Below are 12,943 nucleotides of genomic sequence, written 5' to 3' on the forward strand. Positions count from 1 at the left end.
TGGGTTAGGACCCTCATTAGCTGGAGTTATAGATTCATTGGCCCAGAGCTTACAGTCATTTCACACTTGCAACGAACACAAACCATGGGTTAAACACAGGGTAATTATGGTTTATACATATATGTATTTTTTTTAAATTGTGGGTCTTAAATTCAAATTGTGATTTGGTTTGAGTTAAAGTACATTTATAGCTTTAGTTTTCTGGAAATTACTTTTTGTTTACCTCTTATTTGTTACAGTTTTACAGTTGTAAGAGTTTTATTTTTTGCTTCTGTGTCTTTGAAGGGGAAAATCAAACTATATTGCTTCCTTCATGAAAACCAATAGTGCCCTTATATGTCTTGTATGAATTAATACACCTAACAGTGAAAAACCGTTTCTAAAAAACTCTCTTAACAGACTGAACAGTATAATTAAAAATGCAAGGGTGCATCATTTTGAAAGCCATGGCATGTCATTGCTCTGCAGAGTGGACTGCATCATTTCCTCCTGATGTTTGTCTCTTGTGTACATCAATATCTTGATCTGTACAATCTTTATGGTTTCATTTTCATTTCAATTGATTTTTTTAAAGATTTATTTCATTTAACGTAATCCTTGGGGGCAAATGCACCCATCTAAGTATGTCCACTAAAAATGCTTGTTTTTGTCACTGACAGGCTCAGATACTTTCCATAATGCTGTCAGACACTCAGAATAACAATCTGAGCCTGTCACTGGCAAAAACAAGCACTTTTACGTACTTTGACGTGGCGCAGTTGTCCCCAAGGATTACATTGCAGCCCGTTTTACAGCTGCCACCTGAGGTGATCTACTGGGTGAAAACCTTTTGTACCTATTGATCATTTAGACCCCCAAAATATGTAAATAAAATAAAATAGGGCCCAGGTTTAAAAATACCAGAATTATCCTTTAACACTGCTGTGTCGAGGGGAGAATCAAAAGTAATTGGGACAATCGTCTTGCAATCAAAGGTAAACAAGTCATGTGCTGTGAGCGTTGTGAAGATGTTCACCCTGAGCTCTGATTATCAAGTCTGAATCTTAAAGCACTGAGTTAATAAACACGACGTGTGAAACAAAGATAAACTGGCCCTGGGCTCCGTCTAACCTGTTTTGAACTTTGCATTCGCCACTCACCAGCTGTGTATCTCTGAGACTTGAATGAGCACCGTCTTATCTGATCCATCCCCTTTTTAAAAAGGATTCACCTTGATTGGTGGTTATTCTTGATTTGGCTTTCACATCTCAGTTCAGGATTATGCATCTCAAATAATCAAGTAGGAATTGATTTACATAAATTGTGTTGTTTGCTCCAAGGATTTTAAGGGATTAAACTTCGTACATTACTTTTAGATGCCACACTGTGAATAGGTGAAGTTTGCTGCATGTTGCTGCGTTGCTTTGATAAACAAAAGTTTAAAAGAAATGTAATTAATGTTTGCAAACTATCAGATGATTTCCTCGTCGTCAGAAGCAAGAGACTTGATGAGGCGCCAACAGCAGGAGCTAATGCGCTGGCACTTGGCATACACGGCTCCTGATAAGAGACATTCTATCTCTCAATCTGTTAGCACTCTTCTTCATCTTGTTCACTCCTCTCTGTTTTCTTCACTGCAGATGTGACTCAGAAAACCGTTACCTTGGCAATCCACTCAGAGGAACCTGTTACTGTGAGTAAATCTCCACTGGACGAGCTACTTGCTGGAGAGACAGCTCATATGCACTCACAGCGACACACACAAACACTAACACACACCTCCTTGATTATTCTCGGTTATTCTCTCTCTCTCTCTCTCTCTCCCTCTCTCCCTCTCTCCCTCTCCACTTCCACCCTTCCGCTCAGGGCAGATGGAGCATTTTAGCACTTTGGCACCAGGGGCGTTTGTTCGGTGACAGAATGACTTGTCGTGAAAATGTCAAGTGCATCAGAAGGAGTGAGTGATTGAGCTAATCAAGGAGACGGAGGAGTAAAAAAACTCTCCACTTGTCTGCTCTCTCACTCAATCACCCACCTACTCATTCATTCATTTAGAAAGTTGACTAAACGTTAGTTTGACTCGAGTGTGAAGTACGAGGAAAATATATCGAGGTGTGAGTGATGCAAAAAGCTGCATTACGAAGAAGAAGATTACATAAAGTTGACACCCAGTGCCGAAGAGTGGAGTGGTGGCACCTCTGCGCCTGTGTATACTGCACTGTATGTTGGTGTTTGTGCTTTGTGTGTTTATTTGCATGATGCCGCGTCCTTCACGGTGCTGTAGTATATCTCCCTTTCAACAACACTCCGCTACTGACAACAGAGCCTTTGCCAAGCTTTTGTCCCTTTTTTTTTTATTTTATTTATTTTTTTTTTTTGAAATGCCATAGCCTGACAGCAGGCTCAGTGAGGAGGAGACAGGAAGTGAAAGCCTGGAGCTTGCTTTAACCTCTGCATGCCACTGGGACTTTTTCTTGAGCTCTGTTACGTAGCAGTGTAAACATGACACGCCTGACTATCTAAAAGGCCATTGAGCGGCACGTGTGACGTTATCCTGCTACTTCACCGCGTGTATTAGCTGTAACAGGTACTTTTGAGCTGTCGATACGTGGCAATTTTGTTTGTGGATGTTTCAACCACTTACAAATATCCATTTTGAACATTAAAAGTTCAACAATGCAGACCTTCTAGATCTCTAATATTTCAGGTTTGAAACATGAACCACATGCCCTTCACACTGCATGATTTACCACGCCCACACACAATTGTATCCACCCAATTGGACCCTCATTTTAAAGCTGACAGTTGGATTTAAACAAGCAGGTCGGACTTGGGCTGATAAATTATATCATCTTTTAATATGCCTACTGGAAATTTAATCATCTACTGCCCCAGTACTCGTAAACAAAAGAAAATTAAACATCCACTGTACAAATCTGAGGATAAAATCTAAAATGTAATTGCCAATCTACATCATGTGTATGTTCATACTTTACGCTCTGTGGCCACTATTAATGAATCGTTTGATACTTTATTAATCGCTGCAGGGGAATTTTTAGAGCATGCTGTCAGGGTCAGGTATTCCTACTTCTGCTTGATGAGAAAATTGTACACCCTGATTGCAGTCATTGGATTTGATTACAGACATTTTGATTTCACTTGTCACCATCAGTCAGTCTACTGCTTGGAAGTGTCTTTTGATCCTATCACACTGCATACATCTCTGTATATTTATGCTGTCATAGTAGTCTCTAGTAGTGTAAGGCACATCTGGCAGCTTAGAGTGCATTCCTCAGAAGGTTGCCACTCCTTTCCATGACCCTTCTTTCATGTCTGATTTTCTAAACAGACAACCTCCTGATCGACTACCAGTTCACCTTCAGCCTCATCCAAGAAGATGATAATCACTACACTGCCATCAACTTCATGGCCTCGCCTGAGCAGGTAAATATTTCAGAAATTAAAGTTCTCAGTCGGGCAACAGGGGCAGTGACACCATGCATTGATCTTTTTTTGACATGAGTGCAGCAAATCTCAAGTCATACACTGCCACATTTAACGTTGATGATCATTGATTGGTGATTATAAAGATGCTAGAAAGTTGCACTAGGAGTCTGGAATGGCCCACAAATTGCTAAAGACCTCCTGAATTCTGAATTTCATAACATCTCTGCTTTTATTATGTGCTTTACTGTAATGATGCTCAGTTTATCTTATATTTAACTACATTAATGTTGTGGGGGTTTTTTTTGTTCTCCATCTGAAGGCTAACAAGAACCTGGACATGTCCATTAATGCTTCCAACAACTTCAACCTCAACATCACGTGGTCGGTTGGATCAACAGGTGCTTTTACTAGATTTTGCAGTTTATTTACTGTGTAGTAAAAATGCCCTGCTGTATTTTTTCTATTTGACAGAGATCTTGACGAGGGCTAAACTGTATATAAATGTTATATACAATTAATGTATTTATTCCAGTCTCATCAGTGTGGATTGAATGATCAGTTTCTTATTTCAAGTTTAGTTTTAAATTAAGTAGATTCATTTTCTCATTGTGTTGCAAATCCACCCCATTAGTCTGTGAGAATACATATTCAAACAGTTTAACACACTGTCTTCTGCATGAATATGTGGAAAAGAGCAAAATGATTATGCAGCAAAGAAAATGTTTTATTCTACATCTTACTAATGGCTTAGATGCCATTAGAAGTTCTGGTCAAAAGGGAGCTGGATTGTAAAATTGAGGACATCAAGAGTAAAGTCACATTTGATTATGTATATAAACATTTATACACAAATATTAATTGCAAGGTCAGGAAAGCAGATATTCAAAATCTAAGAATATGCCCTCCTACCACACAAAATGATATTCACTCAGTTCGTCCCAAGTCCCTAAATATTACATTATCACGTGCATGTTTCAGTCATAACCCTATTTTATTAGTGACCATTACATTTTTTATTGTTTGTAATGACAAAACAATTTCTAATGTAAAGGAGTTGCTTTAGCTTTTTCTTTCTTTAAATCAAAATATCATCATTTAGTCAGTTAATGTAACGCAGACACAACAGGAACAATACGGCACCCTCTCTTGTTATTGTGTACTGTGTCACTGTTGAGTGGATATTATAGGTCCCCTGAGGAAAGACACCCAAGGACACTGCAGTTGTCCAGTGCCACTGTTTATCTCCCGCTCTCCCCTCCTCTCAAGTCATCTGCCACTTTCTCCCTCCCCACAACACTGACATTTTCCAACCGCTAAAACACGTTAACCTCCTGTGCTCCCCTACACCACCTTAACCTTTTTTTCGGAGCGCCGTCATTAATATTTGAAGTTGGGTCCCCTTCTCCCCGCAAAGATATTGTGTCTCATAAGGAATGAGAGCCTCTTCACAATCGACAAGAGCGTGGAGCGCCTTTGGGTGGGAGGAGGAGGGTGATTTCAATTAAGATAAACGCGCTCACGTAGCCACACTCAAGCTGTCATTTTCACTTCTTTTGTTTCAGAGCTGTGGGTTGGAATGTCAATGTTGAGGCCCCACTGACATGAGGAAGAATAAGAAAGGACTTGAAATATTTAGATAGACAGAAAAAAAGACTTATTTCCTACAGAGTTTTGGTTGGAAAGGCATTTTTATTTCATGATGGGTATAAAGACTCATACATAAACAAAACACTCTCTAAAGTTTATACTTCAGCTTTGACCATATTGAATTTTATTGAAAGAAAATCCAATCATCCTGTCTTGAAATCATGTCATAAAATATTATATATATACTAACTACCAGTTTTGGACTGTTGTTATATTTCCCCCTAGAAATTAAATAACACTTATAACGCTTATGAATACTGAACAGTAATGGACACAAACAAGTATTTCCACCCCAAAGGCATAAAATGCTAAATTCTAGGTCTCAAATATACTAAATGCATTAGCTGATAGTGGTGATATGGATTCAAACGATGAATATGTGTTAATATGATCCAGTCATGACCCATGGACAGCAGCATTTCAGTCCCTCTTTCAAGCTGTGCTTTTCTCACACGTCTTTGTCCATTTAACAATAAAATATGGACGGCATGTGCAATTACACAATAAAGCTCTACTCTGTTTTCGATCAACCCTCCCTTTTGATAAACCCATTAATGGATTCATAATGATACGTTGCAGCCAGTCCAGCTCCATCTCTGTATGTAGGTAAGGTCTCTGATGTCAGCGTGCTGAACATGAACTCTTTGTCCCAACAGCTGGAACCATCTCTGGAGAGGAGGTGCCCATCGTGTCCAAAACTAACATCAAGGAATACAAAGACAGCTTCTCCTGCGAGAAGTTCACCTTTAGAAGCAACCCCAATATTACCTTTTATGTCTACGTCAGTAACTTCTCATGGCCCATCAAGATCCAGGTGAGGACTGTTTATGACCTTGGACTGACTTGTATGAGGCAGATAACCAAGTGATCTAATCCCTTTTCTGTTCTGTGTTATGTTCTCACTAGGTGTGTGTGTGTGTGTGTGTGTGTGTGTGTGTGTGTGTGTGTGTGTGTGTGTGTGTGTGTGTGTGTGTGTGTGTGTGTGTGTGTGTGTGTGTGTGTGTGTGTGTGGTCATCTAACTTCTAGTCCTACATACATTAAGAGAGCAGGAGCAGCCGTCTTTGCAGATGCTGAGCCCCTGTTGTTGTTCAGGGTGAATTCAAGTGCACTTTATTATTGTAATTACAGATTTAATGAGCGATGGTTAACGCGCATAGGTGCACAGCTGTTTTTTAGCGGGCAAAAGCAAAGCACCATTTAACCTTTTCTACCCTTCTTTCTGAATGGAGGAGATTGAGGCTTTGTGGTGAAAGCAGCCAAAATACAACACAGTGGAAAAATAAATACCATTTTGCTGTCAGTTATTTTGGGGTTTGCAGGAAAACTGAGCGATTAAGCTTGTGTCCAAAAATATTCACAATTTAGTTTTACAGGCAATAAAATTAAAATGGGCTAAAGGCCATGAGGTGCTAATGTGCATGAAAATGAGAGACTGAGAGTGATGTGCAGTGATTTCACAATAGAGAAACCACTGAAGTTGAGAGAGAACAGGGGTGTTCAGATATAGGCAGTGCTTTTTGAGTTGCGGTTCTGACAAACAAACATGGTCTCTGACTGATAGATAACTGGCTACAACTGAGTAAACATCACTTAATTTTACATCCATTGTAGAGTTAAAAAAAAAAGGTCTCACAAACTATATATATATTGCTATAAATTTGTAGCACTTGTAGCTTTAAAAAAGTATGTTGGATATGCTTGAAAATACATTTCAATACAATCAGTTCCCCTGTCTAGAAATGTCAGCCGAGACCAAAACAGAAATAAAAGAGAGTGAATAGTGGACACTCAGGTGGCCAGAAACACGACTCGATCAACGATAATGTTGCTCCATATCTGCTGGATGTGTTTGCTGACAAGTTGACCACATCAACTTAAAAGGTGATAATACAGGTGATACTATGTGTATGCCAAAAACTGTATTGCTAAAATGGTATGTTTAAGCGAGAAGCAAACACTTACTCAGAAATGTGACACTACTATCATTCCTAATAATAGCACACCATTCCCCTTTTTGCTAATTAGCCCACTTCCAAGTATTGATTTTTACATTTGTTCTTTCGCTCGCTCTCACAAGGTAGATGGGTGGACCATGGTGGGGTAACAGGATCTGCGGGGTCAGTCCATCTGTGGAGGTGACCCAGTAATAGTTTTCTATTAGATTTCCTGGCCAACAGTCACTTATTTATTATGGACTGGCCTGAGCTGTTAAAGCAAATAGCTCCTGTAACAGGATATGGTCTCTCTTCCCTCTCACTCCTTTATGATGCAGGGGTGAGAGCGCAGACCTGGATGAGATAAAGCAGAATTTGAGAATGCACTCATGAGCCTTTGTGTTTCGGGTCCAAGCCCATAAAACAAGCATTTAAACATGGGTAAAGATAGCAAGGGGAGGTCTTGAGCTAAGATCTTTGTGTGTCGTCATTATGGTTATAGTATAATTGTTCCCCAAGAGACTGTTCAATGTAATAAAAGTCCACTTGTAATGAAAGTACATTCTCAAATGATGACATTGATCGGCCGAGATTGAGGAATTGAAATGAATTTGACCCTAAGCATATTGCTTTGACCTCTTATTATGTGGAAAGCAGGGCTGCAAGTGCTAAACAGAACTGTCCCACTTACTAAAAAAGCCAGCAAAACATCTGTGTAATGTGTGCTTTTGAGTCATGTTAGCCATGTCAGTGAACATCTCAGTTCAGATCAGCGATTCTCATTTTCTACTTAAAAAGGTTGAAAAAGTCAAAGGCGGGAGAAGTTTGTGAGGGTGATGAAGTTGCCAATAAAGAACATCAGTCCAGTGAAGACTCCTGTCCTGCTACATAACCTTAAACATGCACTTACTTCTCACCTGCAGCTTGTCTATTATAGATAATCGAGGAATCGGAGAGAGGGATGCTTTTTCTTCTTCTCTCGTTAATTCAGTGCCTCCGTCCTGTTTTAACAAACATGTTTGAATTCTGTCTCGCCATTAGGACAAAGATGTCAGTGATAGATTGAATCACCAAAATAAGTACCTTTCGAATTTCTCTAAAAGCACAATTTGTGCCCGATTACCCAACCCTGGTGCTATCAACAAGGCCCAACGCAGCTGCAGATGGCGTTGTGTTTGGGTGTCTAAATGGTTTCAGGGCAAAATGCCTTCAAAGCATCTACAGTAGATAATGTGGTCTATCAGATATGATTTAGCTGCCAGGACTGTGTGTAATCCCTCTTTTAATGAAGGTGAAACATATTTCGGGCCCATTATTCACTGGACATGCTGCTGAAATAAACACACTAATCAGCTATATAAGAGATACACTGTATGTTATTCACCCTGACAGCAGATGGCATGTTGTGGACATTATTGAAGCATAATGAAAGTGTATCATTTTATGTTTTATATATTTTGTAATTTATTGGAATGTGATGTTTTATTTGTGTGTTTTTACTACTTGTAATGCAGGAACAAAGTTATTAAAAATCTAAATAAGTCAGTATTTTTCATCACTGGCCTCAAGTCATTAAAGAAGAGCCTGTTGTTGGTTCAGAATACATTAGATTAGACATATTTGAGTCAACTCAAAAAATTATATCAATAGATGAACAGGTGATCGGGAACACTGTTTTTATCTTGTTCCACTATATTCACACACACACACACACACACACACACACACACACACACACACACACTTTTTTGCACAAGCAGAAGCTTTTACAGAAGATCTCCCAGACGATCTTGTCAGTGACCTTTCAGCAGGCCCATCTTGCTCTTAATGCAGACTTGAACTGTTGACACCATATCGTGTTAACCCTTTCAGAGCGTCCCAGATCAGCTGGGAGAGCTCAGTCAGATTGAAATGAAGTTCACTGAGTGTTTTAAATCATTGTTTTTTTTATTTTATGAACAGAGATTTTATTCTTTAGTTCAGGTTGGAGTGACTGAGAAAAGTCTCATTTATCTTTTTAGTATGGTGATTTATACCAATGTTCATGTCATGTTTTTACTTTCATTTTTAATATGACTGCCCTGGTATTTGTAATTTCTCATTGTCTTCTTTTCCTCCAATAGATTGCCTTCTCCCAACACAACAGTATCATGGACCTCGTACAGTTCTTTGTGACATTTTTCAGGTGAGTGAGTCAAATATTTATACAATTTAAGGAGACACACTCAGTCATATGTTTTAGCTGTTTAAGTGTTCAGCAGTCAGAAAGCATTATCCAGAATTTGACCCACCACCTCTTCATTCTCCACTTTTGCCTCTTTGGGCTCATTGAGTGGCTTGTTGGAACAGCCCTTTTTAACAGAGCACATGTAAATGCTTCTTGTGATTTTCCTTTTTCAAGTGGCAAATTAACTGCCAGTAACCATTTAAATAGGTGCATATTGTGCCATCTGAAGAGAAGGCATGGGCGATCACGATATGAGGGCTCGTAATGATTTTTCATCCTGAGAGCTGCGATGGAAATCTTTTCTCATTGAAATGTTTCAAATGAGTGAATTGAGTTCTCTCAAAAGCACAGAAAAGTCAGAGGATGTGAGTATAATTGGAAAATGTATGCTATAAGTTTAGATACTGGCATTTTTAAAAAGCTTCAAAAGATCTGCATTGCTATGCGAAAAAAACCCACAGCTGATATTAATTGTTAGATTTGGAATACAGACACATGCATAAATCAGTAGTTAAAAAGTTAAGTTGATTTTAAACATTAGATCAGTGTCATTGGTTCACACCTAACACTGATAGTCACAGACCTAAGCCATGGTGCAATATCTGTGTGTGTGTTTATGTTATTTCAAGGCGTGCTACCCGGAGTAGCTGATGGACTAACACATTATCTGTGTAGCTGTCAAGGTGGGAATAGAAGACAGCCATTGCCCAAGGCACCTGCCCATCATTGCCCAGTGCACAATAACTTTCCTGAAAACGCTGTCACACAGTCTGTTATCTGCTACCTCCATCCGATCAAATTACAGTTGAATAGCCAAATCCAGGGATTCTTGGAAGGAAAGGGGAGAAGGACAGAGCTTATTTTATCTAAAAATGTGTCCGACAGCGACTTGCATCATTTGCACAGGAAACCATTTTAAATAGGGTCATGACGCAGGCACAGGCAAAAAAAAAGTTGCAACAGTTTTGCTCTTTTTAAAATAGCAAATGAGTGATCACTTTCCATGTGCCCACAGAATACTTCCTTTAGTAATTTGTTTTTGTGTCGTAAAATATATTGAATTCTACAAAAATCCAATGAAAATCAACGGCAGCATTCCATTACACAGCACATAGCTTTTCCTGTTTGTCACCTTGTTCCATTGGTATGCATTGTATTGTTTGGTTTCTTTTGTTGTTTCCATTGCAGGTTATACTAATCCTCACGAGTCTTTTCTGCATCCTTGTTGTCCAGTTCTCACAGACCCATAAACTCAGGGGAAAAAAGTGAAAGGCCCTGATGCAGTCACAAGCATTTTTTCTGTGTTTGTGTGTGTGTGTGTGTGTGTGTGTGTGTGTGTGTGTGTGTGTGTGTGTGTGTGTGTGTGTGTGTGTGTGTGTGTGTGTGTGTGTGTGTGTGTGTGTGTGTGTGTGTGTGTGTGTGGGAGGTTTGAAGGGGATGAACCTGCGGGAAACATAATCAGCCTGATGACAAAATGTCAAATCACCCCACAGGGTTTCTAGACCTCCTTGTACGAGAGATAGAGGGTGAAGAAATGACGGCATGACTGGGAACAAGCTCTGTTTTCTCCATCTGCTGTTTCCTCTTCTGACTTTATTCAAATATCAGCTCACCTTTTTCACTACAAGCCTTTCAGACAGCAAGTATTTTTTTCCCCTCATTTCCACATTGCTTCTTCATCTTAGCGACTTCATAAACAATATTTACTTGCACAGTGCTGCCTAAGTTGAAATCTAATTAGAGTCTGATTATTTTTTTTATGCGTTCTGATTAGATGCTGTAGAAACTCTCTAATAGGATGCTGCGCTATACTTGCAGTGGAACCCCAGGGTCTCATTTATACTTATTAACAAAATCAGCTTCATTCCAGTCACATCTGTATGTGTGCGTGTGTGTATACAGTATGTGCACGTTAGTGTCATTTATACCATATATGTGCAAGCAGTAGACTTTAAGAAACATGCATGCACATATTATTCATTATTCATTTATCACCAACTTCAGTCATAAAACTGTCAGGTCGAATGACACCAGACAAAATAGACTGCTTTTCTGAAGTCTAAATACTTTGTATGTCACACATTTCTTTTCTTTTTACTGAGCTTCTTGCAGCTTAAAAAGCCTGTAGAAAGCAGCTATAGATATTATTGATTGTTTTCCCTTGTGGTAACTGAAGCCTTGTGGTTACAGATATGAGCATGTAATTAAAAGAAAGCAGCATTGAGTTCAGTTTCCTTTCTCTCAAAGGCCAATTTTCTTACGTTACACATTGTATGACATTATCACCATCAAAAAAAGGACACATTTAGCTGTCTACTATTAAAAACACATATTAATAATAACAATGGTCTAAAGAACAGTGGGACATGAGTACGTTTGGGTGAGTGATTTACAGATCAACCTATCCCACGTCCATAACTACTTGTAGAAAACTTGAGAGCATCTTTGTGTAAAGAATTTGTCCTTCACTACCTGAAGGAGTCAGAACATGAATGATTGCAGAACTCCTTTTATTAACAGCAGAAGCAGAAGGAACAGCAAAGGGGATTTAAGCTTCTTTACTGTCGAAAATAGTCACGATGAAAGCCAAACATCTGTCTAGGGATTTTTGTCACTTCTGCCTCATGAAAATCTCATTGAAGCCCCCACAACACCCCCCTCCCATTCACTGTTATCTTCAAAGGTGCTGAAGATGGTGCAAGTACTTCTAAAAGAATGAAAGGGTTCCCAGCTTGTGCACCTCTAAAATAAATTCCACGTGCAGTGATGAGATGTTTGAAGCACCGAGTCTCCCATCACTCAACACTTTAATCCCACTTCCCTTCTTTTTTTTTTTTTTGCTTGGTCCTTGTTGCTTTAACTGTAGAAGAAGAGAAGCTGTATTTTTTTTTTTTTTTATCACGTTCCTCAAAGCCGTTATCGTCTTCTTCCAAGATCCTGACCAATGGATCTAGCAGGTGTGGCAGGGAACTTGAAAGCCTTTTCAAGTTTTAAATATCTAACAAATGAGCCCATGGAATCAGAGCTAGTCATGTGTCTCTGGTGAGATGTGTTTATTGGACCAAAGTGCTTTAGAAATGTGGCATGTCCCTAAAGACAAGGGCTCATTGGTCGTATTACAGTGTGTGTTCCTAATCCAAACATGACTGCTTTTGTTCCTGGACATCAGGAACAGGATCATGTTCACTTTGATTTCAGTGAGTAGAGAATAATTAGAGGGAAATTATGAAATACTTTTCATTTAAAGTAAACTGACACCAATACATGACCTTTCATTTTGTTCCGTATACTTTTACCTGACCACAATGTATGCAAAGCAAGCTAGCGTAACATACTGTAGATATCGAAACCATAAATATATCCCCTCTTCGATACTAAATACCCCACACAGACATGAAACAGCAGCCGCCACATGTTGCTGCAAGTGCAGAAAGTCTCTTCAGCACATAATAATCTTTACATTCTCATCTGTCACCAGGATAATGAAGTGGAAGCTCTCAATCAGTCATATTTTTCCATCCCAGTAGCGCTTGGACCTTGCTGAATTTCCCTTGACTAATGATTCTACAGTTGGGTTATTAATTGAAGTAATCGGCCAAAATATTCAGTCTACTAACAAATGAATGTGCTACCTCGTCATATCATCTTCCCAGTTTGGTCTTTTTTGAAGTTAGAAGGAAACTTGAAAAATTGAAATATTGATTGTAA

The 12,943-nt window shown here is 39.1% G+C and overlaps 1 protein-coding gene across 1 annotated transcript in view; it reads left to right on the forward strand.

Moving 5' to 3' along the window:
- The window catches only part of atrnl1b (attractin-like 1b), a 58,134-nt gene that overhangs the window by 27,323 nt on the left and 17,868 nt on the right, over positions 1-12,943 (forward strand). Inside the window, exons 21-25 of the mRNA XM_070926804.1 lie at positions 1,620-1,672; positions 3,329-3,423; positions 3,746-3,824; positions 5,730-5,887; positions 9,132-9,193. Coding sequence (XP_070782905.1) covers positions 1,620-1,672; positions 3,329-3,423; positions 3,746-3,824; positions 5,730-5,887; positions 9,132-9,193 — 447 coding nt within the window. The remainder of the gene's footprint in view (positions 1-1,619; positions 1,673-3,328; positions 3,424-3,745; positions 3,825-5,729; positions 5,888-9,131; positions 9,194-12,943) is intronic.

The sequence above is a fragment of the Enoplosus armatus genome, chromosome 20 (assembly GCF_043641665.1).
Source record: "Enoplosus armatus isolate fEnoArm2 chromosome 20, fEnoArm2.hap1, whole genome shotgun sequence".
Taxonomy (NCBI): Eukaryota; Metazoa; Chordata; class Actinopteri; order Centrarchiformes; family Enoplosidae; genus Enoplosus; species Enoplosus armatus.